Source organism: Gobio gobio (assembly GCF_949357685.1).
Source record: "Gobio gobio genome assembly, chromosome: 7".
Classification (NCBI taxonomy): Eukaryota; Metazoa; Chordata; class Actinopteri; order Cypriniformes; family Gobionidae; genus Gobio; species Gobio gobio.
Genome location: NC_137103.1, coordinates 9,236,988 through 9,254,675, shown reverse-complemented (window position 1 = coordinate 9,254,675; position 17,688 = coordinate 9,236,988). Strand labels below are relative to the sequence as shown.

Below are 17,688 nucleotides of genomic sequence, written 5' to 3'. Positions count from 1 at the left end.
TTTGGGTAATTATTGATTACCTAATAAGGAACTATCTCAGTCCTAAATATTTGATATTACTTACTGATTAGTTCAGCTTGTTTCTATATTAGTTAGTAGTAGTAGCTGAAGTGTTAATGTAGTACTACTCATTAGTCCTGCATAGTTACCTATTAATGACAGACCATTCATCTAAAGTGTTACCGATTTATGCTCATTAGTTCGTAACTCATCCAGTGAAACCCTTGCACAATGAATTCCATATTGCAACTTATTTATTGTTTATTTATTTATTTTCTATGGACCTAATAATTACTACTGTTGAAATTTTATTGAAAAAGGTGCGTTTTTTTAATAATAATATTATATTCTTTTTTTTACTGTGGCTCTTTTGGAAAAATGCTTTAACCAAAAAAAATGTCCCTTTGGTCAAAAAAGGTTCCCGACCCCTGTTATAAAGTCTTAAATATGGATATTTTTCTTACACAAACGCACCATTTCGCTTCTGAAGGCCTTTATTAACCCCCCTTGAGCTGTGTGGAGCAGTTATATGATGGATAGATGCACTTTTATGGACTTCAACACAGTTGAACTCATTCATTATAAAGCTTGGATGAGCAGTACATTTTTAACATAACTCTGATTGTGTTCGTCTGAAAGAAGAATGTCATATACACCTAGGATGACTTGAGGGAGAGGAAACCATGGGCTAATTTTCATTCAATTCAGGAATTTCCCCTCAGGGTAAAAATATATATTTTTTAAAAACTCAATAAAATAACCCAGCATTTTTTGAGTGTATGTAAACATGTGCAACTGGAAGCGATTTGAGTTCTCCTTTGCATCTTATCACACTTGAAAGGTTTAAAGGCATTTGAATGAAGCACAGCTTGATCATTAATGTAACACCAAAGGATGCCAAGCAAAAATAAACGTATGCTGCGTTCATTTCGTTAAATACTACAGTGTATAATATTCCTGGATTTGGCTTTAAGCAGTGGATTCTTTATTCACTCTTCTAAAAAAAGCTGGTACTTGTTAATGAAGTGCTATAAGAGCTCCAGGCAAAATCCAGTTAACACATGACAAAAATGAGCATTTCACCAGAAAATTAGCACATGATAAATGAGGCATTTCATAAACTCCACAGAGACTATATCAATAATGCACAAAGGCTGATGAGGTATTGAACAGCTTTTGTTTTGAATTATACATTCTGCGTGAACAACACAGTCAGATATACTGATATACTGAGGCTAATATATCACGAATCAGGTTTTTTGTTATCGATAAGCTTCTGTTGTTTTAAACAGCACTGAAATGTCACACGGCTATAAAATCCAATCTGTTTGATGCATTGATGTTTACCTTAAACTTATCCACCTCAGTCTTAGAGCATGTGGCATGATATGACAGCACCTATGGACAACACACACAAAAACAATTTATTTTATGCATTTCTATATTTTATGTTAATAATAGACATGACAAGATAAAAACGTCACAGAGATCATATTGCATTAACCCTGACACTACAACAATTCACCTCTGCATTGGCTGCTGAGATTAGGATCCATTCATAACATACTGACTGATTTTACAGGTCACAGGTCATGCGAGATTCATTATAGTCTGTTGATGATCTATTACAAATTAATATACTGCCAATCCTTATAAATACAGTCCGATTTATCACAGAAGCCACTCCTGCATTCCCCAGGGGAATGAGAAGAGCTTCCAGAAGTGAATTAATGCTCACACCCACTCCCTGCTCAGGCTGTAATGTAGTTACACAGCTAATAAACACAGCGTCCTCACTTCCGCTGCTTCATTTTCACATTGCTCTGTGGTGTCGTGAGGAAAGATGTCACTATGTCTTTCCGTTTGCCTTTAAAGTGTGTGTGTGTGTGTGTGTGTGTGTGTGTGTGTGTGTGTGTGTGTGTGTGTGTGTGTGTGTGTGTGTGTGTGTGTGTGTGTGTGTGTGTGTGTGTGTGTGTGTGTGTGTGTGTGTGTGTGTGTGTGTGTGTGTTAATGCATGATGTGTGAAATGAAATCATAATTTTCTCACCTTCTAAACTGTTCAGCAATGCTTGTGTTTTTTATTTGCATGTTTTATGAGGACTTTCCATAGACATGTTTTTTATAGTGTACAAACTGTATATTCTTTCCCCTTACACTAACCCTACCCCTAACCCTACCCATCACATACAACTACAGGCATTTTTACATTTTCAAAAGACTCAATCTGTATGATTAATGAGCTGTTTTCCTTATGGGGACCAAAAAATTTCCCCAAACAGACAAGGATTACTTTGAGGACATTTTGTCCTCATAATGTAGGCTTTACCAGGTACACACACACACACACACACACACACACACACACACACATGTAGTGTTTTCATCTTTTATGGGGACTTTCCATAGGCGTAATGGTTTTTATACCGTACATACCGTATATTCTATCCCCCTACACTGCCCCTGCCCCTAAACCTAACCCTCACAGGAGACATTCTGCAATTTTACATTTTCAAAAAACATCACTTAGTCTGATTTATAAGATGTTTTCCTCATGGGGACCTAAAAATGTCCCCACAAGGATGAGGATTTCGGATATTGCTATCTTTGTGGGGACATTTTGTCCCCATAACGTGATGATTACCAGTCCACACACACACACACACACACACACACACACACACACACACACACACACACACACACACACACACACACACACACACACACACACACACACACACACACACACACACACACACACACACACACACACAGTAACTATCACAACTTTTCTGAGAATAATAATAAATGTAATTATCGGGGTTCAAGTGTTTTAAGGCCTGTATTATATTTTATTTAGCAAGCATGTAACCACTTAAGTCATAGAAGGAAAAGACAATTTACAGTCAATATAGGCAATTTACCATAGGAAATGTGATTTTTTTTAAAGCTTTTAAACAGTTTTAGCACCACCTATGGTCTGATCTCCATAAAAATTTGCATGCTTCTTTAGGATCATATTTCGCATGTGCTCATCTATTTTCGTGAAATTCCAAGTTTTCATTTAAGAGTTATAGGCTTTTGCATGCACTTGGCCACACCCACTTTCTAAATGAGCCTGTTATAGCTACCCAAAGGGTAAAGTTTAACTTTTTTTTTTTATAATTATTGATCTAGAGAGTTCAGAGAATTGTACTGCATTGGTTTTATTGAGGCTGAGCGAAAAACCTTTTACATAATCGGGAATATTTAATGAACGATTTGATTGACAGCAGTGGTTCTTGTGGCAATGTTGTTCGGTATAAAGAGATCTATCAAATGATATGAATATTGTGGATATGTGAAACACCACATGATTACAAAGGCTTAAAACCTGTTAGTGCCACCTAGTGGCCGATTTCTTTTTAAAATTCTCACAGACCTCTAGGGCCATGAGTCCCAGCTAATTTTGTTCCGATTGGCCACTGTAACCTTATCTGATAGCTGCTCAAACTTCATAGGCCGCCGCTGGTCAGGTTTTTTTGAGATACATACTGTAAATGTCCTTAAAGGCAGTCTTGAAACCTTGGACGAAGACACCGCAAGCCCATTTTCAAGTCAATCAGACTTAGGGTTGCGTAGTTATAGCCATTTTTATGTTTTTCCATGTTATAGCACCACCAAGTGCGCCAGTCGCCACATGCTTTTTCACACGACCACAGAATTAGCACTTACATAGGTGTGCCAAGTTTGGTGTGCCAAAAGTGGCTCCTCCTACTTCAAACGTTTTGGCAGCCCTTGGAGACCGTGAATCGAAATTTCAACTTCATATTCATATCAACTTCAAATTTCAACTGATAATTATTGACAATCAGACTCCAGAGAATATTGCTGCACTGGTTTGGCTCCGATCTAAGACTGGTTTGCAAAAGTAGGTTTTTCAAAAAATCTAAAATACCTGAAAATTTCACCAAGAGTGACAATCGAATCCATGCATTTTGTACGTCTTGAGTGAAGGATTCGAACAATATAAGACAATTGAGTCTATGCCAAATGGTTTAGGAGTTATGAGTGACTTTTGACCACTGTAGCGCCCCCGTCAGGCCGTTCTGGGTGAGGCTTGGTGACGGTGTAGGCGGTGTGAGTACAACCAGCCCTCAAAGTTTCAAGTCTCTATGACTTACGGTTTGGTTTGCCCGATCACTTTTAGGGGAGAATGCTGATCCTTGGAAAATGTAACAATTACAATAGGGTTTCAGCGCTACGTGCTTGATCCCCTAAAAACCCTGTAGTCTGTAGACCAGATGAGTGTTATGACTGTAGACACACATCATCTGTGTTTGAAGTCGTGGATTGAAGCTTTGAAGGTGTGGGTTATTCCTGTGTCCCACTGTTTCATTCTTTGATTAAAGGGTTATATTCTGTTCTTTTATAGGATTGAATGTCAGTGAATGTTTCATGCCGCAACACGATAATGATAATTTGGTTTGATCATTTTGGCTGTTTGTGAGTGTGACATCACAATAATAAAGACAGGTAAGTTTTAATTAAGGTTCTGAATGAACTGGAAGATTTGCGTAGCGAACATTACAGTACATCTACACAGTCGGTTAGACTCTTATTTCAAAACAGCAAGGAAAATCCAGTTTTCCATTATATGATCCCTTTAATAGAGAAGACTGCAGTGTGAGTGTCAAAACTACTCTGAGTCATGAGTGAACACAGCTCCTCGGGCTCCTGCATTAAGCTCCGCCTCTAACAGGAACTAGGTCAATATTCCACCAATCACACGCTCACGTCTTTGCTCGTGTTGAATCATCCCACCAATCTTATGTTTCTAATCTAACAATCCACCAGTAAAAAAACGCTCCAACTCATCAGCCACCACTTCAGAAAAACCCTACCAATCACAGTTAAGTGTGTGTCCGTGTGTGTTTTGGAGAGACGTACATCCAAAGCGACAGACTGTTTGGCCCAGGACTTCTTCACTTGGTCATACATAATGGTATTATTGATTCCCAGTCCACAGAATATCACAAATGCCTAAGGAGAGAAAAAGAGATTGTGTAGTCACACATAAGTCCTCAACAACCAATTTAAGCCTCTGAAAGTGGGTTTTAAAACTTCGTCTCATGAGTGTTTGTGTGAATCAGAGTTATTATAGTAACAGTTTAAGTTATAATATCAAAATAATATGTAATACAAACGCTTTACTGATGTCGCGGATACATTTAAGAAGTAATATTACACATAGTACACCTGTGTATTGTATGGATAATGTTCTTCTTTCTGGTTCCCGAATCTGATTGGCTGAGAGCCTTTTCCGTGCGATATTAACCCAGTATCAGCACTGGAACCGTTTCACAGATTGTTTCACACGCTTGTGGCGGCTGAGCAAATCCACCATATTCTTTACAAATACTACTGTTATTGTGTCACGAAATTTAACTTTAAGAGTTTTTAAGCAAGAATGTACAGTTATTTAGACCTCAGATATGTACAAACATAGCACATATTTTACGATTTGTTTAGACGCTTTTGCAGATGCGAGCTCCAGGCCGTCAGCGGCCGTTCAGCGCTCATGTACCCGCAGAGATCCGCTTCATCTCGGACAGTCCTAGAGAATTTGCCGCTGGCTCTTATATAGTGGTTAAACAGGAGATAATTTGTCAGGGTTCTGTCACCTCGGTCTTTGGTGTTTGTCTTGTGTGAGCGCGCACCTTTGAGCATGCTCGAGCTGCGTGCTCTTCTGTCCTTGTGAGTTTTGTGTGTGGAGCGTGGCGTTCGGATCCCAGCACTTCGGTCTAGTTTGTTTTTTTTTGTGTTGGGATTCGGACATTCATGTTTGTCTTCTGTTGTGAGCGCACGGGGTGAGCATTCGCTCGTTCTTGTGCACTCTGTCTTGTCGTGTGAGCGTGCGCTCTTCTGTCCATGTGTGTTGTGTTCTGTGTAACACATGGTTCGTGTTTACATCGGCCACGTGCTTTCATGTTATGTTTTGTCTTGTGTTGTGTAGCACTTGGCTGGTGTTTTTCACTGGCTGTGCGCTTACATGCTGTCATGTTTTGTGTGAACATGCGGTTTATGAGTGCTCATTGGCTGCATGTTCATGTCATGTTTTGTTTGGGCACATGGCTTGTGATTTGTGTTTGTTATGTGTTTCCTTGTGCCCTGTGCTCTCGTGTCTATTGTCTTGACCCCGCCCATCTTGTTATCTGATTATTGGTTGATTTGCCCCACCTGTCCTCCCGCATTACCTGCCTTGTTTGCTCCCTATTTATTCTCCTTGTGTTTGTAGTCCTGTGCTGGATCGTTGTCATACTTGCTTCCCTGCTCCTCGAGTTGATTCGAGTCCTACCCTCGGGGTATTTTTGTTTGTTTTGTTTTATTTTTAATAAAGCACATTTCTCTGCATCTCTGAGTCCTCGCTCATCCCTTACCTCAACCTTGACATAATTTATCAAACGGGCAATCTTTGGTCTTATTAATCTATTGCTATTTGGCTAAAGGCAAAGTTAAGTTTCATAACTTTATATTTAGGCTATATTTAACTTGATTCCTGTACTAGATCACTGCTTTTGTACGTTTGACTGAATTGTTTGCTTGTGTTTATTTTCTAGTGTCTTTTATAATGGCTATTGTTGTTAATTTAAATATTGTTGTTCAATTATTATTATTTTATAAAAAATGATATGCCCTATTTGGTATTGAGAAAAGGTCCGTTAGTGATCGTGAAATGGATTTCAGTGAAAGTTACATTATTACGCCATTAGATGTCTATTAGTCTTTATGAGTGAGTCTCTAGACAGAACAAGGAAGTTGTTTAAGCGCTGTCATGGGAATCCCCTTGAATTTGAAATGTTAAGGAAAACTATCGTTGTCCTTAGCAGACAATCAAAACTTGGCCCGGTTGGTGTATAGAGAACTGGATCTGTTTTTTTCTGATTTATAATATTATAGGGTATGAGTTCATTTATAGCGTACACATAAGCCACGGTTCTCTTAAATCACTCTGAGACCCTTGAGTGAAGTGAAATATATATGTATTTCGATCATCATGACAACTCTCAGAATAGCTTTAGCATGTTAATGGGTATGACAAAGTTAAAGGGGACCTATTATGCCCCTTTTTACAAGATGCAATATAAGTCTCAGGTGTCCCCAAATTTGTGTCTGTGAAGCTTCAGCTCAAAATACCCCGCAGATCATTTATTACACCATGTTGTAAATACCCTTTTTTGAGTGGAAGGAAAAACATGCTGTTTTTGTTCATGTTTCTTTAAATGCAAATGATATAGACAGGTGGAACTGGGGGAGGTGGAGGGGTTATCGTGCTGCAGGACCAGCATACAGCGAATACAGAACCTCTTTCACTTCACTGGCTTATGTGTATGCTCCAAATGAACTATGTTAGTAGCACAGCGTACATAAGCATTCATAAAGAGATCTCACAGATGATTCATGCCATACCTCAAACAGCCTCTGATCTGCATCATCAAACGGTTTCCCATCCAACCTGTTCAAGACCTGAGCCACACCTGCAACATACACACATGAAGACAGTCAGATTGCATGCAGTTTTTTTTTTTTTTTTTACCCATATGAGGTTCTTTAAAGCACAGTAATGGATTACAGATGAAGGTTTCAATCTGTGCAGGAATCAAGAATCTCTTCCTCCCTGCACTCCCAATCTATCTCTCTCTCTCTTTCTCTCTCTCTCTCTACATGGCTAATTAAACAGTGTGCTGGGTTTTAGTATGTAATTAGAATGATTGTTCCTTTAAGTGTAACCCCCCCCCCCCCCACACACACACACACACACACCTAACTCCGCCCCCATCCTCACCATCTCATTACAGTCAAACATAAATGTAGAGCTTGCATTGGACAGGCTCTACCATGACACTGCTCATAATTACATTTATATCACATGGAGAAGCCCGTTTGCCTGAAAGCCCGCTGATATGTGCCTGACAATAAAAACATTTTAAGTAATCCAAAACCACAAGTAGTGTCTAGTCATCATCAGAAGTTATAAGAAGTTATACTGTGCATTTAATAAATCTCTAAGCTGTGCATAGTATATACTGAGTAATATTTTAAAAACAGTGAAACTATAAGCATTAGGCAAAGATAAATGCTCCAAACTGTATATTACATGAATGTGATATAGTAAGAGGTGCCTAGTAATCATAAAAATGCACATTTTGCATGAAAAAATTAATAAATGCGAAAATGTTATTAGCAATGTAAAACAATTGTACAAGTACATCAGTCTGAGCCAAATTATGTTTGTGTAGTAGAATCTTGTTCAGTGGGTATGGAATTGTATTATATGAAATATTATATATATTTTACACACACACACACACACACACACACACACACACACACACACACACACACACACACACACACACACACACACACACACACACACACACACACACACACACACACACACACACACACACACACACACACACACACACACACACACACACACACACACACACACACACACACACACACACACACACACAAATTGTGGGATACATTATTTCATGTGTACTTTGTGTAGAGCACATGTTTGTAGTAGGTCATATTTCCTCCATACAGACAATTTGCAGTATACACTGCTGCGGAAGAGGGGGTGTAGTTTGGCAGCCGCTGCAGGTGGAGAGAGCAAGTGTGGGGGAATTGAATGGTAAGGGAAACGCCTCTGGATAATGAGAACTAACAGGTGTTTGCACTTTGCAGTGAATCGGTAGATGTGTGAAAAGGAGCGGCGTGAGTGCAGACAAGCGGCTGCCTGGAAAGTGAGCTGTGCGCGTGGAAGCCGCGTTAAAGAAGTGTTTTGTGTACTGAAATCTGAGTTGCAGCTGAAAAGCCCTTGTGCTCTGTATTTTTGTTTGCTTAACTGAAGTGTATGAATAAATTATGTGCGCTGCACAGCCATTCTCGGACCCCTGTCTCCTTCATTCCCACCACAACAAGTTTAAGCTTTGCCACAGTGGTGCCGAAACCCGGAACCGAAGGACACACGATGCCATGAAGTCCGCGCCGCTGAACCACCCCCATGCCCAACATCTAGCCCTCCTGGAGTTGCGGGAGGACCGGAACAAGAAGTTCCATGTCCTCCTGGTGCAACAGGAGGATCGACAGCTTTCGGGGTTGCTGAGTCCTCTCCCGTGGGCACGCCCGGATCCCATACGATAAAGAGGCGTTTGTGGATCTCTTCAACCACACCGTGGAGGCGTGTAGTTGGCCAAAGGATCAGTGGGCGGTGCGACTGATCAGTTTGCGACTCGAAAACTACCAGTGCAAAACCTCCTGGATTATTCTGACCTCAAGAAAGCGATCTTGCAACAGGTGGGCTGTAATCCCGAGCAACAATGGCAGCTCTCTAGAACACTGTCCCTCCAAGAATGCGGCCACCCGTTTGTGCCTTTGCTCAGCAGCTCCGCGAAGCTTGCCAGCAGTGGAGTCGGTGCTATCCGAGCAATTTACCCTTCAATTCCCAAAACGGATGGCAGAATGAGTCCAGTGCCACTGCCCAACGTCACTGCTGGGGGAGGCCCATTTGGCACCGTATCGGGGGGCAGTGAGCATCTCTCTCACTCTCGCTCTCCTGTTTCCCCTCTCTCTTCCTCTCCTCCTATCCCTGCTCCTAGGTTCTGTGAGGAGCGGCGTCCAGTTCCCAGGCAGGATTCATCAGGGCCGATTACATAATGGCAGGGCACACGTCACCACCGACCTACCCCCGCGAGAAGTCCCCAATGTATCTAATGTATCCTTTCCCACCTCTCTCTCGTCTCATCTGCGAGAGGAACGTTCCCGGTGCAGCTGCTGCGGAGGGGAAGCCCGGTCCACACTGCAGGGAGCCCGGACATTTTCAGGATCAGTGTACCTCCATGGAGGTGGATATGCTGATCAGGGTCCCCGTGTGCCCACAAAACGCCCCTGATCGAGCTGGAAGGTATCAGATACCAGTAAGTATCAGGGGAAATGCCTATCAGGCTTTGGTGCATTCGGGTTGTAAACAAACCTCTATCCATCAATGTCTCATGCAACCAGGGCCATGGGATATGAGCCGCGTGGTAAGTGTGCAGTGTGTGCACGGGGATGTTCGGAAATATCCTGTTGCCATCGTCGGATACAAAAGCATAGAACAGAGGTGGCGGTTAATCCCCACCTCAGCCACCCTATAATTTTGGGGACGAATTGGCCATTATTTTCAGATTATCTGAGGGGTATTTGCAAGGTTGGCCCCTGCGAATCGAGAGCCGACCGGGCCGGCGATTGGCCAGGCATTCGCAGAGATGTTCGCTTACTTGACACTGGATTTGACAAAGGGTATTGGCAAATCCCCTTAACACCAATGTCCAGTGAGAAAACTGCTTTTGGTTACGCTTCCGTTCGGGTTGCTCTGGGCTCCCACAACGTTTCAGCGCCGCATGGACCGGGTCTTCTGACCGCACCAAGCGTATGCCACCTCGATGATATAATGTGCAACACCTAAGAGCGGTCCTGAGGTGGCTGTGTGCAGTGGGGCTCACGGTAAACCCAAAGAAGTGTGCATTTGGACGGGTGGAAGTACGGTCTCTGGGGTTCCACTTGGGTCATGGGCAGGTGTGGCCCAAAATTTACAAAGATTTACGAAACCGCAAAAATTGTGACCTGCCCAAAAACCAAAAAGGGGGTAAGACCGTTTGTGGAGCTGGCTGGCTATTACAGGCGGTTTATTCCTAACTATTAGGAAGCCATCAGCCCCCTGACTGATCTTACTAAAAAGGAGCTCCAGACCCGGTCCAGTGGACAGAGCAGTCAACGGGCTTTTACCCAAGTGAAGGACCAGTATTGCCTTCCCCTAATTATGCTCTCCCTTTTGTCTTGCATACTACAAAAATAGTGCTTAGTGCCATTTTGCCCAAGGATTTCATAAAGACTACAGTATATACAGCATATAGATATCACATATTTATTTTTGTGGACTGAAGTTTCACAGACCAGAGATTTAGATGATTTCTCTCCTCATAGTGCCGAAATTTCTCACACTGGCTTCAGACACGATTTGCGAGAAAGGAAAACTGGCTCTGAAACTAAGGCTGAGATGAAGAAAGCGAGAGAAGAATCTTTTGAATGAAGACATCCTTGACTCTTGCTTCTACTGGCTGTTTGTGTTCATAATGACTTTCGGTCCCTGGCAGAGACTTCCCACACTCACATCAACCCACGCACACACACACTGCTTCTGCAGCAGCACACACACACGCTGATCTGACACACAGATATACATTTAAACAGGCATTATCATACATACACGTTTGTCCTCCATTTACTCACACACAATGTAGTGAACATCAGCACATACATACTATATGTAGTGAAACACCAGCAGTCCATTGGATAACTTACCTATGATTTGGTGGTTACTGTTCCAGATAGGGACACACAGGACAGATCTAATATGGAAGCCAGAGAACTGATCTGCCTGAAAACAAACACTTGTCATCACATCAAAAAACAAATGATCTGACTATAAGCTTGTGAGGAGAAGCGAGCAAAAATATGAGGTTGTCTGAAGACACAGTGTTATATAACATTGTGCTGCTGGCATTTAGAAGACACACAAGAGCCGACAGAGGTCCAAGGTCTCATGCAGAGCAGAGGTATCTCTCAACTTTAATCAGGCTCTTTAAAAGGAATATTCTGGGTTAAATACAGCTGTGGCAGATCTGCCGTCCATTACCACAGAATACAATTTCGACTGGTCCCTTAATGATAGGCTAAACACCTACAACACTGCAACAATATATAATATTTAAAATGAGACAAGCCATTGTATTATATTAAAATTCTGCTATGCTCTTTAGGTTCCGGGTCTAATTGATCTTAATTGGATTCTTCACCAAAAATCACACTATGAAAAATAACAACAACAACTAAAAATATCCCGACTTTTAACATTACAAACAGTAAAGTAAACAAGTGAGAACATGTGATTTTAATATATTTAACAAAAAATTGTCTTTCTATTTAATATATGGTCATCACAAAATGTAAATATTATAAAAAGTATTTTAAATATTTTTTCTTTTTACATTTTTTTCTTTTTTATTATTATGATTATTATTAGGGGTTCAAGCCCATAGGGCTGAAACCCTATTGTAATATTATTATTATTATCATTATTATTATTATTCACGTTAGCAATGCCAAGATCATGGGTTCGAGTTACAGCAAAATACACACGCATTAACTGATAAAAATGTCTGCCTTCAAGACAGCGTGAGCGTACATTTCTTCATATAAAAGCACTCGCCAAATGCATGAGTTTCTGATTTTTTGGTCTGTGTACATTTCACTAACAGCATAATTGTAAAACAAATTTTGAGTGCACATTGTCTCAGAGTGAATAATCTGTTTATTTTTATTTCGTTAAATCTTGGCACTTTTTCTATTTCTCCAATCATGTCATGTGCGTGGCTCTGTAGGATATGTCTAAAATCTGATCAATTTGTAAAGTATGGAGGACCATAAGTGTCACTTAAAAATGAAATGACTGAATTGTGAAAGTGTTTTGAATTGATTTTAAGAGGTACTCTGTAACGTGGCCTTAAAAGTCAAGCAAGAATCTGGATCTATATGCAGATAAGATGTTTAATGGTTAAAAACATGATACATATCCATGACTTGACCGTGACCTCTTGATATTGACCACCATGAACCATGAAAGGCACATACACACGAACAATAATCCACCAAGGGCAAGACAAAACACATAGTTAAATAACTTAGAAAACAATAGGATAACAAGAGACACCTGCAACTAATTAACATAAACAAAAGAACTACAAAGACCATAAAAATAACTACAAAGAACATTAACTCATGAATGGCCAATTTCCAAAATAAGAAACATGACATAAAGCACAGGATCCTGACACACTCATAGTCCTCAATAGTTAGGGTAAACATACCTATTAAGCTCAAGTACCCATTAAAGGGTTAGTTCACCCAAAAATGAAAATTCTGTCATTAATTACTTCCCCTCACGTCGTGTGACACCCGTCAGACCTCCGTTCATCTTCAGAACACAAATGAAGATATTTTAGTGTAAATCTGATGGCTCTGAAAGGCCTCCATTGACACAATGGCACTTAACACTCTCAAGACCCTTAAAAGGCACTAAAGACGTCGTTACAAAGTCCATCTCACAACAGTGGTTCTACAATAACTTTATGGAGTGACGAGAATAGTTTTTGAGCACAAAAAAACCCCCTAAATAACGACTTATATAGTGATGACGATTTCAAAACACGGCCTCATGAAGTTTTGAAGCGTTATGAATCAGCGAGTCGAATCAGAAGTTTGAATCGCCAAATTTCAGCAGTTTGGCGGTTTGACACGCGATCCGAATCATGAATCGACATGTTTTGAAATCGTCATCACTATATAAGTCGTTATTTTGTTTTTTTTGCGCACAAAAACTATTCTCGTCACTCCATAAATTTATTGCAGAACCACTGTAGTGAGATGGACTTTGTAACGACGTCTTTAAGGGTCTTGAGAGTGAACCGTGCATTGAGCCAATGGAGGCCTTTCAGAGCCATCAGATTTACACTAAAATATCTTCATTTCTGTTCTGAAGATGAACGGAGGTCTGACGGGTGTCCAACGACATGGGGGTAAGTAATTAATGACAGAATTTTCATTTTTGGGTGAACTAACCCTTTAAGCACACTACTATCTTTGAGCTCAGATTATAAAAAGAACAAAATTATTTATCATCCTACTTGATGTCTTAACCAATTGATGTGTTTGTTACTATACACCTGTAATTTCAAGCTAATCAGTCCATTGCACTCTGAGATATGTGTATCCATGTGTTCACACTGTCTGGCGGCCATTTTGAAAGCTGTCTGAAAACTTTCACCAAAAGTGGAGCCCCTTAAATGTACATTTTTTAGATGTTTAAGCCTTTATTTTTGATAAGAATAACTTCTTACTGCAAAATTAAGAGATTAATATTTAGACTTTTGCATATTATAACCAGAAACCTGGATGTGGGAAATAATTACAGTTAGATCCAAAAGATAGTTTTAGCAACATAGCGCAGATGCTACAGAACATTGTTAGCTTACTAGCTGTATAAGATTGTCTGCTACACTAATATATTACTTCACAGGCATTACTGGCTTGTACTTTTAAATCTATTATATTATAAATGTGCAGTTTATAGATGTTCTGTGGTTTTACACTGCTGTATTTTTTAAAGAAAGGTGAGCTTAAATGGTCACTACTATGACAATCACAGCTTCAGTGTGATATTAATAAGAAAAAGTATAATTTCATAGATATTTTCAATAATACCTGTCCTTTTAATTGTCCTTTTAAATTTAATTTAATAATATGTATTCATTAAAAAAGGTTTGCTGTTCCAATTAAGCTCAGTGTGCTTCCTTTAAGCTCATCCACACTGAACGTCTATGTAAATACTTCATAAACAGACTTTAAATATTAACTGATGGTTGTCACTTCAAGTTAATCTTTATCAAATTATTCTCTAAAAATGTTGTTTAAAATAGACAATAATTTTCCCCAAAAAAACATGTGAGCTTAAAGCTACACTGTGTAACTTTTTTAGTTTATTCTTAGCTAAAAACACTTAGTTCTTTCAAAAATATATGTGCTCATTAATGTATATTTACTTCTTTCAAGTAATAAAGTATTCTCGTAAGTTTATAATATGCCATTGAAAATACATACGGGTGAGGGGTTCGAATGCGGGTCGCCATGTTGCCCCTCCATTTTGAAAGTACATTAGCCAAAGAGGGACATACCCGTAAATTCAAGCTTTGCCTTTTGCGTTTTAACACTCGATGGCACCGTGTCGAATGTGGACGAGGTCAAACTGGAAGCAATGTTAATCTTGGACTAAATCGGCCACCGTAGGAGTTAAAACGAAATCGTAATTGAGAGGAACAGAAACTAATATTCACTGGATGGTCATATACCTTTAACCGCTAGATGGGGGAAAATATCACACAGTGTAGCTTTAATGGCAACAGGGGTGTGAAGGGTACAAACATTTCCCCATTAAGCACAGCCAGACTTTTTGCATTTAATGATGTATATCTTAATTGAAATGCTTTTGTTATTTAAAATAAAATAAAATATGATTGTGTGAGAGATTAATATTTTATTTTAACATAACTTAAACCAATACCCTGTGCACTAAAAATGTCTCAATGTAGATTTTGATGAGCTTATTAGGTACGTTTACCCTAAATACTGCATCATTAGCACATAAACACAAGCTCATTCACCCAGAATTAACAGATCACTTAATACCATTTTTACTGAATAATTCATGCAAGTGCTTTAAAAAACAAACTGTATGCCTGCTTTTAAATCCTCTGGTACACTTGCCCCATTAACTTCCACTGCAAAAACAGAGGGACATGTAAAAGTTATAATGGTAATAGAGGTTGTTCTTTTTAAACCCAGAATACTCCTTTAATGGGAGGCCAAACATCAGCCATGCTTATATTATGTAAAGGGCTTTATTCGTTTATATATTGCTGTTTAGAGATCTTACTTCAGCGTCGAAGCGTGGGTCTTGGTAGGCATCACTGATATTCACAGGAAGCCCAGTGGAGGCGACCAGCTCCGCAATGCTGTTATTAATCAGCCAATCAGAATAGGACGATTTGTCCAAGCTGTCCTTGAAGCTGTGGACAAGACAAAGAGGAAATGATGCGTGCTGTATAACCCAAGACAACTATCACTTTTACTACACCCTACACCCTCAGTATTAGACTTTTGTGCAACTCATCCTGAACCGTTTGCGCTTTTGACATGGAAAGATATCTCTAATTAAATCAAGCTTAAGAAAAAAATTATTAAAACAGTGATTTAAAGTGAATTCAGGATAATTGGGACCTTTTTTTCCCAGTCACCCCTACTTAAGTAAAACTTTTCATTTGGTGTTATTACAAAGTGGACTTTTTGAAAGTGTTCTTAAGTGTGTTAAGAAATATAGTCATGAAATGCACTCTCTTTAAGTACACTTAAGTGGCCATTTATTTCATTAAACTATGTAACTTTCTTTGTTCAAAATTAACAACATCAATACATCCTTCTTCCAAATCGTGTTATTGTCTTACCCTGATTACCTATTAAGTGTTTATATTTTAGACTTGATGGGGCGGTTTTCCTGGGAAACCACTGGAAAAAAATACTCTGTGGGGTTGTAACTGTAACAAAACAAAAAAAAATCTAAATTTTCAACAAATAAATCTATGTTTGGTACTTTACTTAAAATGTTGAGTAACTTAATTAATATGATGTTGTAGTAAACACATGTTTTTTACAATTAAATGGTGTGTGTGTATTATCTTGAGTAATGTTTACTAGGCTTTTTAGATGTGCGTTTTCAAGATACTTTTTAAATATAGATAGATATGCAATGACAAAGCTAAATGTTTGTATTAATTGTTGAATTAATAACAGAATTTATTGGGTGAACTGACCATTTAAATTGGTGTTCACTTTTCTCAGTGATTAATTTTTATCAGCTGATGTAATAATTTGAATTTGATGTTTTAACATTGTTCAAAACACATTTTTAATACTACAGAATTACTGTTCTCAGTGGGTTAAACAGACCAATGGTCATTGAAAAAACTGTTATATGAATATGAAATACTGTTGCTACCCTCTTGTAGTACATCAAGTTTTTTTTTTAACTTGAAGTCAGCTTTATATTAAAAAAATTAAGTACTGTGCACTGTTGCATTGTAATTTTAAAGTGAATAAATGTTTTGTATTGATCAGTATTATATATTGCTGGTGCTGGTTTACTGTTTCATGGTACTTTTTTAAAATTCTGAAAAGAATTTAATTAATAGAAAATCCAGTTAAAAAATAAAAGTAGCTTGGAAAAAAGTAACTTAATGTGTGGCTTACAAGGAGACATTTGTAAACATTACTTAAAATATTATGTTGAATATACTGTACTTAAAACTATAATTTTCTAAATTGATAAAATTGAGTTGCCATTCCTTAAGAGTCCAAGTTGAAAACATGCAAAGTCTAATAGGACAAACACAAATAAAATGAGTTTAAAATACTCAAAAAGCTGATGCGAATAGTTGCCTCAATTTTATTGAGTAAAACGGGCACAGTATTTTTTACAGTGTGTGTACAAACATCCCACGCTCATGTGTTTCTTGCCATATCCTAAATATAGAAAAGTTGCTCCACTACTTTGACACGTGTCTGGTGTGGGAGTGGTAAAGGTTATAGTTCCTCCAGGAAATCATCCGTTTTAAACAAGCACAGAACACAGGAGAGTCAGCTGGAGAAAACACACTCAAAAAAAAGACTTGTTGAATTTACTTAAAAAAGCAGCGTCAAGTGGTTCCACGCAACTATATTGAGTGATTTTTACAAATAACAATTTAGTTATGAACAAAAGAAATTCAAGTAAAGTGAGTAAATACAAACCATTTGAAATTGTCACTGTTACATAATATTTATATGTGCAGTTCACTTAATAATGTTATGTTAAATGTATAACTATTTGCTCTACAAGTGTGGAAAACTATTAAATAACAACAAGCATATTTTTTTTAACAAAATGCAAAAATAACTCATTGGACAAACTAAATTTAATTGAAGGCAGGAATTCCATCCAATAAA

The 17,688-nt window shown here is 38.7% G+C and overlaps 1 protein-coding gene across 1 annotated transcript in view; it reads right to left on the bottom strand.

Moving 5' to 3' along the window:
• pde11a (phosphodiesterase 11a) overlaps nucleotides 1–17,688 on the bottom strand; it is a 96,314-nt gene that overhangs the window by 14,793 nt on the left and 63,833 nt on the right. The window contains exons 6-10 of the mRNA XM_079822451.1: nucleotides 15,584–15,716; nucleotides 11,398–11,473; nucleotides 7,450–7,517; nucleotides 4,930–5,022; nucleotides 1,348–1,398 (exon numbers count right to left, since the gene is read on the bottom strand). Coding sequence (XP_079678577.1) covers nucleotides 1,348–1,398; nucleotides 4,930–5,022; nucleotides 7,450–7,517; nucleotides 11,398–11,473; nucleotides 15,584–15,716 — 421 coding nt within the window. The remainder of the gene's footprint in view (nucleotides 1–1,347; nucleotides 1,399–4,929; nucleotides 5,023–7,449; nucleotides 7,518–11,397; nucleotides 11,474–15,583; nucleotides 15,717–17,688) is intronic.